This window comes from Onychomys torridus, chromosome 7 (genome assembly GCF_903995425.1).
Source record: "Onychomys torridus chromosome 7, mOncTor1.1, whole genome shotgun sequence".
NCBI classification, from domain to species: Eukaryota; Metazoa; Chordata; class Mammalia; order Rodentia; family Cricetidae; genus Onychomys; species Onychomys torridus.
The window spans coordinates 51493308-51516233 of NC_050449.1; the positions used below are offsets into that span (position 1 = coordinate 51493308).

Sequence of the window (22926 nt, forward strand, 5' to 3'; positions counted from 1 at the left end):
TGTCCGTGTCCGCACCCCTGCGGCCCCCCCCCCCCCCCCCGCGCTTATCCAGAATGTCTATCCCAGGACAGCCCACCAGGAGAGCAAAGCAAAGGGGAGGGCCCCAATTCAGTCTGTTCTGGAGACCTAGAAAGCTCTTAGGAGGAAGAGGCCTAAAGCAGAAACACCCGGAGGGAGGCACTGTAGCAGGCCCTGAGAAGGATAAATGAAGGACAGATCTTTAGATGGGTGCATGGCAGACTAAAGGTCCTGCTAGCTTTCAGAGAGGCCCACTATGACTCTGTTGATGGCTCTCCTGGAGGACCCAGAGGGAGGTGGGAGACAGGTTCAGGCTAGGTGTCCTTGAGGTCAACTACCAGGTATGTGGTTGGGCCTGACTATCTTGAGAAGACCAGGCAACCCTTGCCCCCACCACGCCAGGCTCCTTCAAGTCAGCCTCAGAGCCAAGGACACCGGGTTCCTCAAGTTCTAGGGGGCAAGTGGCAGCCAGACTCCCAGGCCTCAAGTCTACCGTCCTCCTGGAACGCACTTATCAGCCTGAAGACCTCTCTCCAGTCTTCTGCAACAGGGGTAGGAGCTACAGAGCCAGCCTCTGCAGAGTGGGTCAACGGTTGCATTCCTGTCTCTGAGCTCACCTACCAGGGCTAGCAAGGGAAGATGTCTGGAAAAGGCAGGGATCACAGAGATGTCCCCAGGAAGAGGACCTTTCCATGGGGAAGGCTTGCAGACTTGTAGGAAGTCAGGAGCTGGCTCGTGGCAAGTCACAGGAGGGGCAGGCTTGGGCAGTCAGGCTTTTGGGCCTCCTGAATGAGTCCTTTCTGGAGTTTTCTTTATTCCAGGCCCACCTTCAGGGTCCTTTGAGGTCACATAAAGGAAGGGACAGCCATGATTCTTGTGGCCTCGGCTAAGCCACATGGAACTCCGAGGCAAGAAGCTATGCCCAGGGAATCATTAAAGAGGAGAGGGGCTGATCTGAGACAGGTAGAGTCCAATCCAAAGCCCCTTCTCTTTCCTCTCTCATTTCAGACCCAGCCCAACAGCCAGACCCCCATTTCATGTATTCCCTCCTCTGACTCCAATGCTGTTCAAGTCCTTGTGGGCTCCAGGCTAACCAGAGTCTGTCACTTAGGGCATAAATGGAGCTGTTATCTTCTGCAAAGTGATGGGCTCTCATCCTGAGTTTCATTGATTAATTACAGACTAATGAACCATCACTAATTGCTGATGATATAACAACAACACCTGGAGGGTCTCTGTGGTTGGTTTTTGTCAACTTGACATAAACTTAGACATATCTGAGAAGAGGGAATCTTAATTGAGGAATCTCCTCCATCAGATTGCTCTATGGAACACTTTCTTGATTGCTAACTGATGTAGGAGGGCCCAGTCCACTGTGGGCAGTGTCATCCTTGGGCCTGGAATATATAAGAAATGTAGCTGGAAGCCACAGAAAGCAAGCCAGTAAGAATCATTCTACCATTGGTTTCTGCTTAAGCACCTGCCTTGAGTTCCTGCCTTGGCTTCCCTCATGATGGACTGTAACCTGGAAGCTGAAATAAACCCTTTGTTTTCCAAGTTGCCTTTGGTCATAGTGTTTATGGCAACATGGAAGCAAACTAGGAGACCTTTCATCCACAGGATGACTCTGGAACTAGGAAAGTACAAGCTGAGGTCAGGGATCCCCTACCAACAGGAAACTAACTCTGCCATCTATAGGAAGTGACTTAGCTTTAGGAACAGAAAGGAAATGTGGTTAAGACAAAAAGGTCTTTAAAGTTCAAGTTGGGTGTTGTGGTGCATCTCTGAGAGTCCACACTTGGGAAGGGATTGCCATAAGTTTGAGGACAGTCTGGTCTATATAGTAAGTTCTAGGCCACCCAGTGCTCCATAGTCAGACTCCACCTTAAAAAGCCAAAAATTAAAAAAAAAAATGGGACTTTGACTCTCCACCTCATTCCTTTCCACTTTAGCTGTTCTTAGAGGAACCCTTCATGGGGGTGGAGATGTCATCTCTTTTCAGAATTCAGTTAGCTGGGTGGACCTTCCCATGTGGTTCAAGAGGGAACCGTGGTCCACAGAACAGAATGTCTGAGGTAAATTTATAGTCAACCCTATGTACTGGGCATTGTCATATCCTCTCTCTTCTGGAAAAGGAACTTCCCTGTTTCCCAAAGATGCTCTCTGAGGCTGGGTACAGCACTGGGCCAAAGACAGCATGCTGCCTGCCTCACCTGCAAGCCTCAGGGGGCACCTATCCTAGGTCATCATGGTGAGGCTCTCAGAAGTCACCTTCTTAGGATAAGGAGGCACCAAAATCCTGTGTGGGCAAATGACGGTCCCTGTGACAAGCTGGGGTTCTGAGTGAGACAACTTGAGAAGGTCTCATGTCTTGAGATCCTCTCAACAGATCAATCATTGACAGTCCGCTCTCCTAGCATCCCCTTGCCTCTATAAGCAGCCTCAGTACAGGGGGACCCAGGCCAAACACTGAGGTGAACTTCCCAACCTTAGAATTCTTCCTGAGTGTTCAGATTTATTATTCCCAGGTCTGAGGTCTGGGGTATCTCCTTGCCCAAATGCTGGGGACTGGAGCCTGCTCAGATGTTCTCTGGGAAGACTGTGGACAGAGGACAAAGGGGTGGAGACAGTGTCACCTTACCAGCTCCTTCCTCCCATGTACACTACTGACTTCAGGAGCAGGGACCTGACAGGCCATGTCAGATGCTCATATCTTACTTCCCAGTCTTGGCCAGTGGGTCCCAACTTCTAGTGAATGAGGACAAGAGATGATTGTGGGAAGGCATATGGAGGTAGCTTTTTTCCTGAAGCTCTGCTGGGCACCCTTGGCTCAAATGCTGGGACCCTGCCTGTACTGCTTCAGCTCCTAGCTCTGCCCTGGAAGCAGAAGGCAAACTCAGATCCCAAGGGCTGTCCCAGTTGACTGTTCTTAAAGTTGGGGGGAAACAAAGCCTGGCTATAGGGACTGGACCTCTTCAGGGGTCCAGCCCAGATCCTGGCTTCTCTGTTCTCACAGGGCCTCATAGCTAGATCTTGGCTCTGGTTTTGCAAGACACGCAGACCACCTTCTGAGTCTCCAGCCACAGTTCTGAGCTAGTCTTTGGACCAAACTCCTCCAACACCTTCACAGCACCCAGAACACTGTCCTCAGGTCTTGAGATGCTTGGGAAGACTGGGTCACATCTACCAGCCCCTCCCTCATTCTCTTAGCCCCCTTCCTGTGGAAAGAGGAGAGGAATTTTACCCTTTATCCTTTCCAGAGATAAACCCCACAGCTTTCTGAGGATTCTGGGCTGGTCCCACTAAAGGCCAGAGGAGGTGGATTGGGGTTCAGGTGCACAGCTGTTGATTTGAGTCTTGGCTCCTGGCTCCACTGCTGTGGATCCAGACTTGTTCTTAAACATTTCTTCCACTAAGGTGCCCTGTAGCTAATGGTACCAGACAGGGTGAGGAAGCTCTGTCCACATGTCCATTCACTGGGCTGAGGGGAGGCACAAGTTGGACCCAGAACTTCTAGCGCTTTCAGGGTGCAGTGTGAGGATGCCTGAGGAGGAAGAGACTCCAAGGAGAGAAGGTGTGCATAGCAGAGGCCACAGTGGAGCTGGAAGCAGTATTTGCAGGTGTGGAGGCTAGAGGAAAGCCAGAGGCAGAAAAGGGTGTCTGGCCATCCTGGAAATGAGAAAAAGGGAGGCTTCAAAGAGGGATGCCTGCTCACACAAGCCAAGGACAGCTAGGGGAGACTCTTCTGGGAGGAGAAGACTAGTCAGCACAGCTGGACGTGGCATTGCATCTAAGCTGCTTGGGGAGGGGAGAGCTATGAGGGACCACTGCAGAGTCTAGCTGACCAGGCCTGTTTGGCCTGCATTGTAAGCTCTGGGTTTCACACAGAAATCTAGATTTCAACACAGTGTAGACAAGCCCCAATTCCCCCAAATCAGAAATCAGCAGGCAAGTTGTTGGGGTGGGAGGGGGTGCTCTGATGGAGCCAGGGCCCTTGGCTTTGCCAGGCTCTGCTACACCCTATTACATCACACACCAATGACCTCAGGGTTCTGTCACAGGTCTGGCCCTGAAAGTATGAACTTTGGCATTGTTAGTGAAGTCCCTTCTGATGGAAGCTGTGTGGCTGGGAGGAGGGTGACAGACACAGGGAGGAGGCAAGGACAGGTGGAGCTGAAGTGGGACCCAGAGGCCTCTGCCAGGTGGCTTCCCTCTGTCTGCTATGCACTACACCACAAGACACCCATTTCTGAAGCCCACAGGGCCCAGCTAGGGCAGAGAGAATTCAAAGTTTAGAGGGGGAAGCCCAAGCTCTCAGCAGCCCATGATGTCTGGGGAGGGAGTAGCTTGGTAGGGACTCTCTGCACATGCTCAGTAAAAAAAGCATCATGTGCCATGGACTCCAGAAAGAGTCCCCCTGCTCTGCTACTTGCCCTCTTCCCAGGCAGCATTGCTTCTGCTGGGCAGCATTGCCCCCTTGGCTGTTTCTCAGGAGACTGGTGACCCGGAGAGGGCTCATACTGTCAGGGCTGAACGTTCCATTTCAGAACGAAGCCTCAGGGGCCTTGTGCTGAGCTGATGGGGGAACATCTGGAAAGACTGTAGTGTCTGGCTGGGGTGGGGGTGTCCCAGGCAAGCCCCACTTTAACCACTGACACCAGCTGTGTTTACAGTTCTGGGACACTGGGAGGTTCTCACAGAACAAAAATTTGGAGGCTCTTAGCCTCGAGAGTAGAACCATATGGAGCAGGTGTGGGCAGGAAATTGGGCTACAGGACCAAGGCCTTCCAGAATGATGGAGTCCCAGGGCCCATCAGGATCTGTTCCCCAGCCTTGTCTCTTTCCCCAGGGGCATCCTTCTGGAAGACAAGGATCTCTACTAGAGTCGGTGGTCAGATAGGAATTGTTACCTTTATCTGCGCTATTTCAGGGCCAGCCAAGAACCTCAGTCCAGTCCTTCCTTCTCCAGGGCCTCAGATTTGTTGGCTACTTGGAAGGGACAATATCACTTCCCTCCCAGGGCCCCGCTGTTAGGAGTGTATAGGGAACTGGATTGCTGGTGAGCTTAAAACAGGACAAAGTTACACATGGGGGCCACTTTCTTCTTGGAACTGTCCCCCAAGTATGGTCACTGTTAGTGTTCATTTTGCTAAGCTCAACCCTCTGGTTGAGGCGAAGGTCACCTATGAGTTATCCTGGACTTCTGCCTTCTCTGCTTAGATTCTTCTCCTCTGTGGCCCTTTGGCTATAGGCAGGCGGGTAGGTCCAGAGCACAGGTGGTCGCTGCATCACTTTGGAAGGCTGTTAGGGCCTTGATGCCAACATTCCTCCTCTAAGAGGGGGAACTACTGCAGAAAAGGTCAGTTCAGCTGGGAGATAGGAAGGACTTTGGATTTTAGAATCCTGGATCCTCGCCTGGGGACCTATTCGCTGTGTGACCTCAAGGATCCTAGAAATGCTCTGAGCTGCAAGATGTCCATATGTAAGATGAGGCCTGGAACCTACACACGCTCTGGGCACATATGCCTTGAACACGCGGTTCTTTAACTTGCCTCTTACTGGAATCTTTACTCTCTACTTCCAATATCCTTTCTAATCAGTCACAAGGGACAGAGCTATCTGTGACCAAGATCAGGCTCAATGTGGACCAGGGTCAGGGCTCACTCCTGACTATGACTGTCTGACTCTGACCTATTTCTCACCCTGAGCTCAGCTAAGCCAGGCCTGGCCACATGCACAGAGGAACCACCCAGGCTGGCTCTGCCCCACTCATTAGCTCAGGGCAGCAGGCAGCCCAGGCAGCAGCTGGCAGCACTGGCAGTCCTTCCTCAGACTTTGGCCAGGGGTCAGAAGCCACAGGCTATCTCCTGGTGCTCCCCCATCCGGCCCGCTGGGTTACCCCCACCTGTCAGGACCATTGCCTTCCTGGTGCCTGCTGGGCTGTGACTGACAGGTTCCTCTGTGCCAGGCTGGGAGATAGGTTCTGGACACTGGACAAGTTAGGGGAGACCTGGGGCCTGGGCACTGGCCCAGCAGACCTGGGCGTGGAATCTGCCTTGTGCAATACAGTTAGGCTCTAAAGAACAGACAGTTTCCCAGGCTAGACAGCAAGCCAGGCTACCAGACTTGGACCAACATGGAGGCTGGTGCTCATATCCTGGTCCATGGAAAGACTGACTTTGAAGACCAGAGACTGATTTGCAGTCACACTGGAAGGCAGGGGCAGTGGGCCAGACTCTGGGTCTTCCTGATTTCTTTCCACTGGCCTGGGGCTTTTTTTCTGGTGGGTTTCATGTGCCCAGTGTGAGTGCTGGCTGAGGACTCCTTACTCTGTTTTGCATTGGACCTGCCAGCATTGCCCATTGCCTGACTACTATCTTCAAGGCTCTCTAAACATTCCCACATGAGGCATTCAGGCATGGAGAAGTGAAGCAACTTTCCCAAAGTTACACAAAGTGAGAACAGCATCCATCCATCCATCCATCCATCCATCCATCCATCCATCCATCCATCTATCCATTCATTCATCCAGCAATTACTAGCTTCCAGCTTTCTACATTTCATAGGTTTTGTAGTGGGGGAAGGAACAGTGAACAAGAGACCTGGTGGTTGCTCCTGGAATCAGTGGGACCTGCCAAACAGCAAGTGAATAATCACATAAAGTTAGAGCTGTATCACTGTGGAAGTCTGTAGTACTGTGGGGGTATGCAATGGGGAGATGCTGGCCTGGGAGATCAGGGGTCTCTTCTTGGAGGAGGTGAGGTTGGAAGAGGAGTGTAAAGGCTTGTGATGGTAGGGTCAGTGTTTCCTCAAGAACTGGAGGACTCCCATTATGGCTGGAGTAAAGATAGAGAAGCAGGGTCATGCTGCTAGGAAGCTGGAAGCGCCAATGAGTGAAGACTCAGCCAAGCTAGGCTGGAGTTCTCTTCATCCTGGGAACAGTAGGGAACTATGGGATCACTTTGGTACTTTGATGCTACAGTAGCAAAGGGAAACCTGCCCTAGAAGGAAATTGCCAAAGTGGCAATGTTCGCTGTACCTAGAGCAGGTGAGAAAACAATACTAAGTGGTGGAGAGATGGAGAGATGTGGCCAAATTCAAGAGATAAGGCCAAATTCTTAGAAGCAGATTGAATGGGGTGGGATGTGATTCCTGATGCCAGGATGGTCACAAGATGACATGGAGAATACTGGGGATGAATGGCCTTGGAGGAAACTAAGGTGGGCCAACATTTAATGCTCTTTAGAAGACATGAGGGCAAGGCCAGGGAGAAAGTGAGAGTAGGGTATCTTGGAAGCCAAGAGAAGAAAAGCTCTAAGGACAGTGAGTGGTCACTAGAGACCAGTGCTACTGGGGGACCACACAGATGAGATGACCTTGGATGTAGTTGAGGTACAGTCCCCACACAGATGAGATGACCCTTGGATGTAGTTGAGGTACAGTCCCCACACAGATGAGATGACCTTTGGATGTAGTTGAGGTACAGTCCCCACACAGATGAGATGACCCTTGGATGTAGTTGAGGAACAGTGCCCACAAGGGACTCAAGAGAGAATTGTTGCTATGTGGTAGTGAGTGGGATTGGAAGGCAGCTTGAATAGAGACTGGCAGAACCATAAAACAAGCCACTGGACCTGTTGGACCAGACAGCTGTGGTGACTGGACTGGCTGGGGCTAGTGTCTACAGAGGGATGAGATGGCCTGAACCCTTTGTAGCTCCTGATAATGACAGATGAGCGACTAGTTTGGGCCTTCATGCCCCACCCTACCACCTCAACTATAAACCTGCCTGCTGGGAAAGCAATAAAGCCAAAGATGACAGAAAGAATTTGAGACACAAACCCCAGGATCCCCACCCTGGTCTGAGGTGGACCAGTATGGACAGGCAGAACACAGTACGCCAAGCTGGATGACTAGACTCAGGACACCAGAAAACATGGTAAATGCTTAGAGTAAGAAGTTATATATTCTGGCCTTATTTAGGTATAATTGAAAAGTAAAAATTTATATTAGACGTGTATACCAGGATTTGACATACTCATCTACTATGAGTGATACCATGCAATCAAGCTAACACATCCACCACTTCACAGTTGTCCTTTTGTGTATGTGGTGAGAATGCTTAAGACTCGCCACATTTAAAGTCTACAATATAATATTAACTACAGTTGCTGTACTGTATAGAAGATTCCCAAATGTATTCACCTTATAAATGGATGTTTGGACTCTCAGACTGACGTCTGTTTTCTACATCCCTAGACCCTGGTACTACTCTTTTCCTCTCTGTTTTGTGAGTTCAGTGAGATTCCACATTAAAAGAAATAATGTGATATTGGTCTTTCTGTGCCTGGCTTATTCGCTTAGCATTATGTCTTCCATGTTAGAGGAAGTTACCTATGATATGTAATTTCCCCATTCAATGATGGGTAGATGTTTAAGTTCATTCTATATCTTCATGTGATGATGCTATAACAATACAGGAATACAGATATTGCTTTCCGATACTGACTTCATTTCCTCTGGAAATGTATACAGATGTAGGATTGATGGTTCTATACGAATCCTATTTTTAACATTTGAGGAGCTTCCACAGTGCTTCCCACTGTATGAATTTGCATTTCTAGTCATGGTTTAGAGAGATTTCCTTCTTCCCACATCCTCACCAATATTTGCAATTTTTGTTGCACTTAATTAATTTTGTGTATCTGAGTATTCCCAGGGTGGAGCAGCACATATGCTGTGGTGCATGTGTGGTCAGAGTACAACTTGTGGGAATCAGTCCTCTCCTACATGCGGGTTCCAGGATTGAACTCAGGTCATCAGACTTGGAGATGAACACTTTTACCTTCTGAGTCATCTCAAGTGCCCCAATGCTGGCTACTTCTTGTCTTTCTGATAACAGCCAACTGAACAGGTATGGGTGGGGATGGCCTACAGTTCTGATTTGGATGCTTGTGGTGATTAGTAATGTTGAACACCTTTTCCTACACCTGTCACGCAATTGTATGCTTTTTCTTTTTCTTTTTTGAAACAGTTTCATGCAGTGTGGGCTAGCCTTGAATTTACTGTGTAGCCAAGGATGATGACCTTGAACTTGTGATCTTCCTCAGTGGCCAAGTGCTGATATTACAGGTGTGCCATCATGCTAGCTTTATGTGGTGTGGTGCAGCACCCAGGGCTTGGCATATGTTAGGCAAGTACTCTACCACAAAGCTATGCTTCCAGCCCTCTTTGCCTGTTTTACTTTCCTTGGATTTTATTGCTGTTTGTTTGTTTTGAGAAGGAGTCTCACTGTGTAGCCCTGGCTGTCCTAGAACTCACTCTGTAGCCCAGGCTGGCCTGAACTCTCTGAGATCTGCCTGCCTCTGCCTCCTGGTAGCTGGGATCAAAGGCGTGTGCTATCATAGCAGGGCCCTTTTAAAATCAAGTTGGTTTTCTGGTACCAGGGTGTGTGAGCTCTCCATATGCTCTGGGCATTGACTCCTCGTTAGATGTGTGGTTTGCACGTGTGTTAGACCATTCTGCTTCTTTAAGTCAATGGTGGTTTTCCTTTGCGACACAGCTTTTCAGCTTCTTGTCACCCACTTATTTATTTTGCTTTCATTGCTTATACTTTTGATGTCAAATAAAAAGAAATCATTGCCAAGACCAATGTAAGGATCCTAGGGAAAACTGTTTACTTCTAGATTTTAACAGTTTCAGATTTTACATTCAAATGTTTATAATTAAAAAAAAACATACATTGAAATATGCATATGAGAAAAGACTTTAGTGGACTTTGCTACTGCATACTTTGTTGTTCTATATTGTAATCAGATGTGGGAAGACTGTGTGATTCTTCCCAGGGTCTAGAGCCAGCTCCAGGGCTTGGACAGTTCTTGGTTCTCCCTCTGCGATTCCTACCTGGGGCTGGGGGTTAGCACTGAAAGCCATCTCTGGGTCCTGACAGCTGGGCCTCCATTCCCAGAAGCCCTCCCTTCTCCTTCCATTTGCATCTCATTAGCACCACTTGGAGTGGCTGGCAGCTCAGCCTGGAGCTCTGGGACCAGGCTGTAGCCTGGCACAGGCCCTGCTCCCATCATGAAAAGGGAAATAGGCATGCACGCCTCCCACTTTCGACCCTACATGCTGTGCCCTAGGGTCAGAGGGACTAGGATGTTCTCAGCTCTTTACACTCCCATCCAGGCTCGTGTTCCCTAGACTCCCCTCCCTTGTGTGTTCCTATGGCAACAGGGTGATGGTGCAGGGGTCTTGGAACAACACAGTCATCCAGCTACCCTCCCCTCCACAGCCCAGGCTGGATTGGTGACAAGCAGGGCCTCAATCTCCTGAGATGATCAGTGATAATTGGTTTATGGAAATAGCTGAGAAGCTGAGGTACATTCCCAATAGAAACCAGCCTCCCGCCAAGCCAGCTTTCTGCCACCTGTCCTTTCCTGGTTAAGAAATGGAGTTGGGGGAGGGGAGGGCAAGAAGCTGGGCTGGGGCTGGTGGGGTTTTTCTGGGCAAACCAGGCAAGAGCTTCACCTGTTGTTCTTCAGCACAGCCTCTATGCCTTGTGGGAGAGGGCGTGTGAGAAGGGTTGCTTGTCATCCTAGCCAAGCTTTGCATCCTCGGCCCCTTAGTCTGTGACCGTGTTGGGTGCACTGTTGGAGAAATGGGAGAATGAGACCCGGGGGTCTGCAAGAAGCCTCCATTTTGGGAACAGACAAGAAACATACGTGTTACCGTTGCTAGGGGATCTACTCTGGTAGATCTGGCTGTCTAGAGGAGGAGGTCTGAGGAATGCTTTGAACGCATGAAGATTTAGTGGCTGTGCACACGAGGGCTGGGGCCGGCATTCTCCAAAGGGACTGACTGAGCAGTGGGCAGGAAGTGCCTGGAGCAGGCAGGGGTGCAGGCAGAGGGGTGTCAGGCAGAACTGTGGGAGGTGGCTGAAGCTAATTTCCCTCCAGTGGGAAAGCTGGCTGGCTATAGTGTTGCTTCATGTGCTCTTGGAGGGGACCTGAGGCTCATGAAGTGGGGGCAGCAGACAGGGCATGTATGGAGGGGGGGAGGGAGGGAGGGAGGGAGAGAGAGAGAGAGAGAGAGAGAGAGAGAGAGAGAGAGAGAGAGAGAGAGATGGGCCCACAGCGGGTGGCTGTAAGCAGCACAACCTCTTGAACCCCCAAAAGCCAGGAGAGGCAGACTCCAAGTCTTTCTGTGACAGGAGAGTAAGGAAGGACTTCAGAAAGCTGCCTAAAGATTAAAGTAGGCAGAGAAAGACTGGAAGCCATTCCCCACCCAGGCTTCAGGTAACAAGCAGCATCCCAGAAAAAAAGCCCATTCTATATAAGGTGGGAGGTAAATGACCAGAGGAAGGGAACGATCCCATGCTGAGTTTTTCATGTTTGCCTCCAGCTCACTAGCCCATTCCCACTCTTAGGGGCTGTTTCTATTTCTAAGCATGTGGCCCTAGTTTAATTTTTCCCCCTAAGACAAACTGGAACTCAAATCTGTGCTTAGGACATCTCCCCAACCATCCCCACCCCACACTGAGCCCAGCATAGACACTATAGATGAGGCCCTGCCCTTGTGAGGTCAGGCCCTGCTCAGCCCTGGCAGCAATTACCACACAGCAGGGGACAGAGCAGGCCTCTCTTTTGTACAGCCTTAGCATGACATCTCTGGGTACCACAGTTCCTTCGGGAGCTCAGTTTCCAAATGTTCATCAGATGGTTTCTGTTCACAGACCCCAGCCCACCCCTACCCCAGCTTCTGCAGCAACTTACACTGCCACATAGGGCCACGGCTCAGAGCCGTCCTTGCTGGCAGGAAGGTTGGTAGCTCCATGCAGAGTGACCGTGACAATCTCCTTATTATAGGGAGCCAGGTAGTTGGTGTCAGGATCTGGGTCCAGGGAGATATCCAGGGGGCCCCCTGGTTCTTCAGGAACCTGTGGGGAGAGCCAGAGCTAAGTGGACTCTTCGGATAAGCTGCTCTCTACTATCACCCATAACCTCTACCAAGACTTTGGAAGAGACAAAAGTCAGGAAGAAATTCCATAAAAACCACTGAGGGTGGGGCACATTTATGATCCTAGCCCTTAAGAGGTAAAGGCAGGAGGACCAGAAAGATCAGAAGTTCAAGGTCATCTTCAGCTACTCCAATTTGAAGCCAGCCTCGGTTACATGAGACCTTGTTGCAAAACAACTCATGATTGTTCAGTGAATTGGCTCACCCTTTGCTGTGTAAGCCTGATGACCTGAGCTGGATTCCAGAAACCCATGGTGGAAAGAGAAAACTGACTTCTAAAATAGTTTCCTTCTGATTTGCACTCACACACATACACAATAACAGTAAATAAAACACAAAAGGTCAAATTGAAAAAATACAAATTTTATGTTTTAAGTAAGTCTGTGATTTTGTGTTGAACTGTGCTCACATAGTCTTGGCTGCGAGAGCCTGCGTACAGCCTGTGGGCTGTAGGCTGGGTGGGCCTGACTGTCTATTCCTCCCAGTACCTTTTCCTCTCTGTAACATCACCCTGCTTCCTGAACTACGGAACAGTAGCCTAGGAAGCCATTTTCTCCCTTGCTCTGTCTCTCACACTGCGTATCCTCCAGGGTCTCCCTTGCTTCTTTCCTGGCCTTTGGTGTGTCCCCTACTGCAGCAGAAGTCAGGCCACCCTAGCTGGCAAGCACAGACCCTCCAGAAGCTTCTGCAGGTGCCTCTGTCTGTAACTCCTCAGTGCCACCTGCGCCTCAGGTCCTAGTGGCTGCCACCTTACTTCTTTCCTCCACCTCACCTCAGGTCACCTGTGTCATCTCATACCTGTCCTACAGGACACCGAGGACTGGGGCCAGGCAGGAACCACCACTCTGCTCCATTCTCCTGCCTCCTCGCATGGGAAAAGGAAACAGCGTAGCTTACCCTGGGAACATTTATGAATGCCACTTAATCAGATTCTCAGAGCCATGGTACTACATGGGTGACCACAGCAGGAGCCACAAACAACCCCCTTATTCATCCCCGGCTCCCCAGCCCTTGTCCTGGTATTCCCTTTGCCTGGGCAGCTTTTTCCAGAAGACTCTGAACCCCGAATCCCTACCATATCCCTCACTTGCTGTAGGCTGTGGTCCCTGCCTCACAAGTTGTCTCATTAGGAGGTGAGAACAGGGCTTCCCAGCCCTAGACATGCCAGTTCGGTAGAGACCTCCTCTGCCTGTGACTGAGGAGTGAACCCGCTCCCTCCCCCAGCAGGGCCTGTCACCATCTGCAGAGGTGTTGATGAGAGTTGCCCGCCCCCCTGCATGGCAAGTGTGGGTGGGAGGGAGGGGAGCCCTGCTAGGTGGGGGAGGGGGAGCATTCACTGACTCCTCTAGATCAGAGGACTTCCAGCACCCTGCTTCCAATGTGTGCCCTGCCTGCCACACCCTTCGGTCATCCGGGACTTGCTTTCCTGTGTTCTGATTGTTCGGGGGTAACAGAAGCTCACAAGCCAAGAGACTTAGGTCACAGCACCTTTGTCCCTTCTGAGATGCTTCCTCTCGGAGCCTGTCTCCCTGCACACCAGTGGGAATGTCTAGAATGATTTGCGGTTCAGCTTTCCCAAGGCTTGGCGTGTCTAAGGTTCCGTGAAGTTAGGCTAGGAGAGGGGAGTAACTTCCTTTGTACTGCCAGATGGACATCCTTGCTGCTGTGAGGACACAAGCCTGCCATGGGTGGGCACCGCGGGGCCACAGAAGTCAAGGCTCCTTCCCATGGCAGTTGTCTAAGGGTCTCTATGACTCCTTGGCAACCCTGGAGGCCACAAGGCCACGGCTACGTGCAGGGACTGGCTATCTTCCTTCCCCATCTACTCCATGCCTGCCTCTCAGGACAGCCTTCCAGGAGACACAGCTTACAGAAGCGCTGTTTGTGCTTTGTTTTGTGTGCTTGAGGCCAGCTGCTAGACAGACATCTCATGGTGAGGCCTGCAGGCATGGAACCCAAGGGCATGCTGGGCCTAGGACCAGGGAGGATGGGCCCGAGGTATGGCCTGTAGGGGGCAGACACGAGATGAGCCAGGGCTGCCAACCTTCATTTTGCCTCATTCCTTCCTAGTGGTGTCCTTGCATCAGGACCAGAGTCTCTGCCCCTGCTCATAGAGAGAGAGAGGGAATTATGGGTAAAGGTGCTGATCCTGGGCAGAGAATCTTTTTCCACGAGAGCAGAGCTCCAAGCCCGTCACAGCCTTTCAGGCCCCACTTACTCTCACCCATGCAACACTGTTAAGACACAGATATCAGCAGACTACAGTCTCACAGACCACACACAAGGCGCTGGTGGTAAGCACAAGTCTGCCAGTTTCCAAGCCGAGTTCCCTTAGGACTCAGGCCCTGGGAAGGCTTGGAAGCTGCTAATCCCAACATCTTGTCCATCCATGCAAGTAAACTTGTCCTCCACAGGTCAGGAGCAGCCTGCAGATGTCCCAGAATGTTCATTGCTTGGGACAGTGTTGGGTGTGTGAGGAAGGAGAGGGTCGTGAGTAGGTGATGGGACCAGTAGCAGATGAGTCACAACTCCAGCAGGCTTCAGGTGGTTCTACTGGGGAGAGGGTAGAATGAGATTCACTCCATCCTATCTGCTCTTCCAGCAATCTGGGGAGCCATGGGAAGCTAAGAAGCCTGTATCTCTCTCCCAGAAAGGTCCACATCTGAAAGCACACCAGCTAAAGAGGGTGAGCTGGGCCCTCAAGAGGGATGCTGGGCTGAGAGGGTCTTGTGACCCTGATATGCCATTTGGGCAAATTATTAGACTCTAGTGAATGTTGGGCTTAAAAAACGGTCTCTCAGGCCGGTGAGATGGCTCAGCAGGCTAAAGTTATTCTTGCTGCGTAAGCCTGACGACCTGAGTCGGATCCCTGTAACCCATATAAAAAGCCAGGTGAGGTGTCATGCATCTGTAATCTTAACACTGCTGAGGCAAGATGGAGGATGGCGACAAGAAAACTGCCCAGGCACTCACAGGTCACTACCCTGCATGTGGGATGGACAGAAACCACAAGAGAGCTCTTGCTTCAGAACAAGGTAGGAGAATGCCAGTTTCTAAAAGTTATCCTCTGAACTCTACACACACCACACACACCACTATCACCACCACCACCACCACCACCAACAACAACAACAACAACAAAACAAACAAACAAAACCCCAGTATTTCACAATCCTCCTAATTTTGATGACCCACCTTGCCTGGGTATTAGGAGAGCTGGTAAAACCCCTTTATGTTGAAGACAAGGACTCAGGATATGAGACCTCTCCACTCTTTTCATGCTTCTTCATGCTGACACGTTTCCTGGGTTACTGTGCCTGCCCCTAGGGCTTGCAGCCTCAGGATTGACTGGAAATAGCAAGGACTTGGAGTGTCTGACGCAAGAGCACCTTTTCACACCGTGACCCAGGGCTGAGGTGCAGCTCAGTGGGAGAGCGCATACTGAGCATGTACAAAGCCTGAGGCTGGATCCTTAGCAACACACACACACACACACACACACACACACACACACACACACACACACTTAAAAAGTCAGAAACCATAGGGAAGATAACTGATAGGTTTGACTACAGTTTTTAAAAATTCAGGCTGGGGAGAGAGCTTGCTGGTTCTCGGAGAGCCTGCCTGGCATGCACAAGACCTTTGCATTCAATCTTCAGCACGGGGAGGGAAGCCTTACAGTGTGGATTATAAGCAGGCTTGGTGGCTCCTGCCTGGGATCCCATCACTTAGGAGGCAGAGGAAGGGGGATCACCACACATCTGAAGGATTGCCTGGTCTACATGAGTTCTGGGCCAGCTAGGGCCGCATAGTGAGACCCTGTATCAGAAAGCAAAGGAAAAAGAGATGACGAGAGAAAGCTGCATCAGTAAAACAGAATTAACGTTTCTAAGAAACAAAGAGCACTGAAATTTAGAAATATTACCCCAGGAAAAAGGTCAGGCACCGAGGAATGGCAAAAGAAGTTAAAATGAGGGGGCTGGGCATGGCTCAGTGGGTAAAGTGCTTGCTAGCACAACTTTATTGAGCACCTACTATATGCCAGGTATGGTTCTGAGCACTAGGTATACAGGAATAATCAACAAGAAAATAAAAAGGGGCAAAAATATAGAAAAATCGAAAACAAGCATGTGGGGCAGAATTCAGATCCCCAGCACCCACATGAAATCTAGGCACATGGCAGCCTGACTCTGTGATCCCAGTGCTGGTAGGGTTAGGGTGGGGGATATAGAAAGGCATCCTAGATCCCTGGAGCTCAATGGCCAGCCATTCAGTGAGCTCCAGGTTCACTGAGAGACCCTGACTCAAAAATTACAAGGAGCGGGGGTGATAAAGGAAGACATTCGATGTCTGCTTCTAGCCTCCGTGCATGCACACATGCACACATACCTGCACACACACATGCACACACATTAAGGAAATACGAATATATGATAGTGTAGGGCAGGCATCCTTAGCATGCCCCACTGCCTCTGGTCTGTCCTGACAGATAAATGACACAGTCCTAGGTTTGGCTGGTTGAGAGGTAAGCGAGCCCTTATGTTGAACTGTTGGCGTTTCATGGCTCTGGTCCCCTCCCTGGCAGGTCTCTGCTGCTCTCCCACAACTCTTTATTGAGATCCTATCTGTCTTGTGCACTGTTCTGAGTGTTGGGGATACAGCAGCAACCAAAACAGGCTCCTCCCCAAACCCCTTCTTTGCAGAAGGTCAAGCTCTGTGTTCAAGGTGAAGGCGAGGATGAGGCGAGAGAAGAAGGGAGAGCCATACAACCAAGGATGGTAATGGTGGCTGATGGTCAACATCAGTGGGCGCTCAGGCAATGGCGGGCCAAGTCGGCCTTTGAGAACACTGCATTTCATCTCTGACAGCCTCAGGGAACTGAAGCCCAGAGAAGGGATCTTTTGGTCAGCATCGGAGGATGAGGTCACACAGCTGTTACAAGCTCTGCCCCAGCCTTACCTTTGTCCTTTGTCGTCCCATCCTCTTGGGGGCAGGATTGTTCACTTAACAATCTTGGGGGTTGGGGTCAGCACTGGGTCTTGGCAGGTGATCACTCAGTCATCGGTTGGCCCTGTCAGACAGCTGGCCCAGGTGCCTTGAGTCTTTGCCCATCAGTGTGGTCCCATGAGTGCCACACACTGGCTTTGGGGGCTAGACCGGGAAGGGGAAGGATGAGTGAGTGTATGCAATCTGGATCTTCCTCAGAAGTGAGAGATTTTGTGGGTGGAGATGCTTGGGGGTATTTGGGCCATGACCAGCTAAGCAGGGAGTTGATTCCTGGCACCCTTAGGAGGGTGAAGTGGGGTGATCCTTGCTTTGCCCAGTCCTGGGAAAGTACAGAGTTTTCCATTCAGTCTGATCTCCTAGGCAACACTGTATGACATCACAGGGCAGAATCAGTCACACAGATGCAATACAGCAGGGTGGAGTCAAAAGCCCTCCTCTCTTTCCTCAGAACTGCCTGGAGTCCAGTTCCCGCTTTCCGGTTCCTGCTGCCTGTGACTGGCCCACCGCACTGTGTGCCCAGTCCCTTGTAGTTCCTAGAACAGCCTACGAGACCTAGTCACTGCCCTCAGAGAAGTCGCCATAAAGTTCTATTGCTCTTGAATCAGTAGCCATCTAGCCTCTTTGGGTATTTAGAATCTTCCTTCTGCCTAATAAGCACAGCTGGGGAGATGGCTCAGTGGATAAAGTACTTGCCTTGTGAGCCTGAGGACCTGAGTTCAGATCCCTAGCACCCATGTAAAAATCAGGGCACGGCTGCATGCATCTGTAATCAGCACTGGGAAACAGTGGTAGGTGGACCCTGAACTCGCTGGCTATCCTAGATGGTGAGGCCCAGATGCCATGAGAGAAACCACCTCTGGCTGAGACTGAGACGCCGCTCATCTGCACCCCAGATCCTTTCTTCCTTTTCCACTGTTCTGTGCTTCCACAGGTGACCCTTGGCGATGACCACACTGGCTTCTAGTTGGGCTGGGCTTCCTTGAGGTGCCTGCAGGGATCTGGGGAACTTCATCCCTGCACCCAAGGCCACTCAGGCTGCTGTCCCAGAAAGCTGCCCTTTGGGCTGAGTTCATGTTCCCAACTCTTGCCCTTCAAGCCTGGGGTCACAAGGTTGCTTGATCTGACAATCCCCCTCTTGTTCCTCTTAAACCCGGGGCAGCTGAGTCCATCTTGTAGGTCTGTGCTCACACTTGACATCCTACAATCCCCGCCGTCATCATCCTCTCCCAGGCATCTTTGTATACCCCAGCATTTAATGGACACGTACTGAGTGGGGGCTCTTCCCAGCAGCTGTATAACTGGCTCAGTTAAGCCTCACATTATGATCCTTGGAAACAACCTTTGCCACTCTCTTCGTCAAATGAAGAGGAGATGCTCTGAGGAAATCGACCTGCCTAAGGTCACCCGGCTCTGAAGATAGAGCTGGAATTTGAATCCAGGCCGGCTGGCTGGGAAGTCTGTAAGCACAGCCAGCAAGCCCTGTAGCCTCTCCCTGTTCTTTGGGAGAAGGAGATGCATTCTCCTTACTTCTCTTTCAAAATCAGGGAACTGTGGAGAGCGCTGTTAAGACCAGACACAGCTATCTGTGGGTTGTTTTTGTTGTGAAGGTTTGGTGCTGGCAATTGACCCTAGGCCTTGGTAGACAAGCCCTCTGATATGGAACCACTCCTCGGCTCTTCCTAACCTTTTGAATAGGGCAGGCAGATGGCTCAGGACTGCCAGCTAGATGGTGACATCAAAAAAGAACAAGCTGGTGTGTCTTGGAAGCTCATCTGAACAGAGTGGCCTGGCATCTGGAGGAGGCTGTTGGTACCCAACACTAACAGATCGTTTGTCCCTGTCCCCCAGCAGGTAGGTGCAGGACCACTGAGCTGTGGCTGGTAGTCTTAATGTGGCCCTGGTCCAGTTTGGGTCAAGCCCTGTGGATGCTGGCTGCAATGAGAGGACCTATTGGCTGTTTAGGCCACAGTTAGCAGGGGAGGGTCTAAGAGACTGCTTCCGTCTCCCTTCAGTCCCTCAGTATGCAAAGGGAACCTCAGTAAATGGCACCTGGGCTGAACTGGTGTATTCATGTTTTATTCCAGGCCATCTTGGTGACAACTTCTGTGGCTGTCTTGTGGCCCCTTGTTCTAGTGGCCTCTAGTCCCCAGGACAATTAGGCCAAGCACTACAAGTGAGCAGGAGAAACTTTAGCTAGAAAACATACGATATCTTGAAATCAGTGGGGCCCTGTTTGCTCTAGCCGCTCTGACCTTAGTAACCTCAGTGTCCTCATCACTAAGCAGCTGTGTTGACTGACTCAATGTAGAGGGACAGAGAGTATTAGACAAGAAAGTGGAGGCCAGGAGGAACTGGGCAGCCCAGAGAAGATTTCCCTCTCATTTCTACAAGTTTATGTGATAGAGGGCAGCCACGGCCCCTGGCTTTGCCTCCAGCAGACACAGGGGTGACCTCAAAGAGAGTGGTATTCATATCGGCTGGTTCTGCCTCCATCTGCTTAGCAGGCACATTGATTGATCGCCCCATTGGAAGATTCTTCTCAGTGTTGAGTAACCAGAGCTCCCATCGAGGGCAGCTCAGGTCCCACTGTCAACTCATAAATCACTTTGCTAAAGATGCAGCGTGGCTTTTGAACATTTTTCTTTTAAAAGAATCGATAACTCGTTAACAAGTGATTGAATAAAGGGTAAGCAAGGAAGCTATCCTCAATTCCCTTCCATTAGGAAGGGGCAGAGGTGGTAGGTAACCTGCCAAGGTGGAAGGTGTCTATTTAGCAGGAGGCTTTTGTGGATCAACCAGTCTTCAGCATACTTTTGTGTCCTCTCAGCCCCACCTCTTCCACCAGTCTGGCCTGCATGCCCCAAGAATGTCTGTCCACCTCTCTCCCTCCACCCCTATGCTCCAGCCTCCCCTGAGTAGGCAATGTTTCTTCAGCCTTTGGGACCATATGTATGCTGCTCTATCTGTCTGACAGTCTTTGCCGGCTGAAATCATAGACAGTTAACCACCACCAAATCTTCCCTGAAACATGACCCCACTTTCATGTTTTTCCCACATAATTGTATCAGATCCACAACCCATAGACATCCCCACCAGAGCTCATGACCCACTATTTACTTCTCTAGGACAGGGTCTGACTACCTTGAGGGCAGGAACTATGTCTGGGGAAGCTAGGTCTCAGGGGCAGCACAGCAGAAAGTCTGTATCAGGTAGGTGCTCAGTGAGGGAGGAGATACATTAGCATTGAACACCCCCCACTTCTACATTAGCCTGGGATAGTGATGCCTGTTTCTCTAGTGTGGTACCCCTTGGTGCCTCTCTCCCCACAAGAGTGGAGAGCATTTGCAAATCTCAGAATGACTAACATTCAGTGGATACCTAGAATATCACAGAATAGTTCTATGTGCTTTGTATAGATTAATCCTCTCTCTAGTTCCTATGTATTTGTTGGTGTTGTTTTGAGACAAGTCCTTGCTATGTAGCCCTGGCGGGCCTAGAACTCCCTATATAGTCCAGGCCAGCCTCAAACTTGTGGTGCTTGTCTTGCTGCTGCTTCCTGAGTGCTGGGATTATAGGTGTGTGCCACCCATGCTGGCCCTGTAGTTCTCATTTGAAAGACAAGGGAGCTAGAGCTAGAAATGTAGCTCGATTGCTAGAGTGTTCGCCTAGCATATACAGCTGCATAAAACTGGGCAAGGTGGCACATTCCTGTGATCCCACCACTTAGGCCAAGGAGGATATGAAGTTCAAGGCTACACAGCATGCTTAAGCCTAGGCTGCGTTACATGTTAAAAGGAGGAAAAGGAGGGAGAGGAAGAGGAGGAGGAGGAGGAGGAGGAGGAGGAGGAGGAAGAGGAGGAGGAGGAAGAGGAGGAGGGAGAGGAGGAGGAGGAAGAGGAGGGAGAGGAGGAGGAGGAGGGAGAGGAGGAGGAGGAAGAGGAGGGAGAAGAGGAGGAGGAGGAAGAGGAGGAGGAGGAGGAGGGAGAGGAGGAGGAGGAGGAGGAGGGAGAGGAGGAGGAGGAGGAGGAGGAGGGAGAGGAGGAGGAGGGTATTGAAGCCACACTAAAGAATTTGCATTCATCACAGCACCCTCCCTTACTGAAGTGCTTATAGGCAACCTGGGATTAGTGGGGCGTTAGAGCGCAGAGCACCCACCCCAGGATAAGTCTAAAGGCTGGCACTGCAGCCAGGCTACAACAGAAGGTCTGAGGAGCTCCAATTAGAGGAAACTGCTTATTCAGGCAGCCTGAGCCTGGAATGGCTCTCTCTTAGACCTCCAGCCCAACACTGGCTACTCCTGACCGTGTTGCCTGCTGCCTCCGCTAGAGAGCAGAGCCTTTGGCCCTAATCTCATTTGAGGCCATGAAATCACATTTGCAGTGTGTTAATGCAGCATGGAGCTGGCCCAGCTGTCTTGTCTCCTGGCAGAGAGAGGAGTCTAGAAAGCCATCTCGCTGGGAGGGAAGTCTCTTCAGGAACATCAGGAGACAGAAAGCAATTACTCTATAAGAGGAAGATTAAAATAATGTCTACACTCGCCATGCTCACCCAATTCAGCACCATTCAGCAGCAATGACTTGCGGCACGCTTTCTGCTGTGGGGAGATGGGGGAAGGCATAACCAGGCCCTCACCTGCCCCCAGCTCACCACCTCCCCAGTAGTCTCCAAGTCCCCCAAAGAAACCACCATCTCCAAAGCCCCGTGTCTTTGCCCAGCTGTCCTCTGCTTAGAACATAGCCTCCAGCATTGTCTCTGCCAGTAACCTGCCTGAGGATCCAGCTTCCCGGGCTCCTGTTCTGTGCTTCTATGTACTTCACAACTGATCTATACTTCTGTCAGGGCATCTTCCCCAGTCCTTATGACCCAGGAATGGAGCTGCATGGGTGAAGTCCCACAGCCGAAGGTCAGCAGAACTAGAACTTTCCATTACCTACCTTCCTACTTTACTATTGTGACTATATATATATATGTTCACGTCCATTGATTCAATCTTTGATTAAAAGGTTTCTTCTAAGTCTCATTAAAAATATAGTAAATGTATATTATTAAATTAAATATATATTTTAAAATATGTTTTTAAACCTTTGGAAAAAGTTTCTAGGGTTGGCATGCTTGACGTGCTCAAGGACTGGGCTCAATTTCTGGCGCCTTGAGAATACTAAAATAAAATTGCATCTGCACTGACTGTATGGACTTTTTGAGTTTCCAAACAATACAGTGCAACTATCTACATAGTACCAGTGTTGCGTTAGGTACTGCAAGAAATCTAGAGATGAGTTAAAGAACCAAGTGCTGCTGCATACACTTGTAATCTGAACATTTAGAAGGCTGAGACAGGGGGATCATTAGTTTGAAGCCAGCCTGGGATGTCTAGTAAGACCCTATCTCTTAATAATAATAACAAATTTAATTATTATATTACATATTGTAATGTATTATATTTAATTATTATAAAGAAAGATTCTACAGGTTCTGTGCAAACACCATACCATTTTACATAAAGAACTTGGGCATCTACAGATTTGGGCTTTGAGGGGTCCTTGGAACCAGTTCTCAGGATACCAAGGGCAACGGTATCAAGCTTCTCTTCTGTTTGTTTAGCTCCAGAGGAAGCTGATTTGTGCACCCTCCTTACCGGATAACTTTGTGCTCACTATGTTGCTCTTGTCTGCCTGAGGGTTCTGAGAGGCTAGACCTGGCTCAGGACCAGGGATCAACAAAGCCTGCCTCCTGCAGGTGGCAGGTCAGGGTCCTTCAGGACTAAAGCCAGGGGACCTTCCAAGTTGTCTATTTTTAAGGAGTTTGGGGGAGCCTGTCTCCTCCAAGAAGCCTCCCAGGACTGCAGGGAAGCCAGCATGTCACTCAGTCTCCACAATCCTCTTT

General features: G+C 50.3%; 1 protein-coding gene across 1 annotated transcript in view; it reads right to left on the reverse strand.

The window, feature by feature from the left end:
• Positions 1-22926, reverse strand: part of Ccdc33 (coiled-coil domain containing 33) — a 106451-nt gene that overhangs the window by 73925 nt on the left and 9600 nt on the right. The window contains 1 exon segment of the mRNA XM_036194365.1: positions 11790-11953. Within this exon segment, the coding sequence (XP_036050258.1) occupies positions 11790-11953 (164 nt within the window).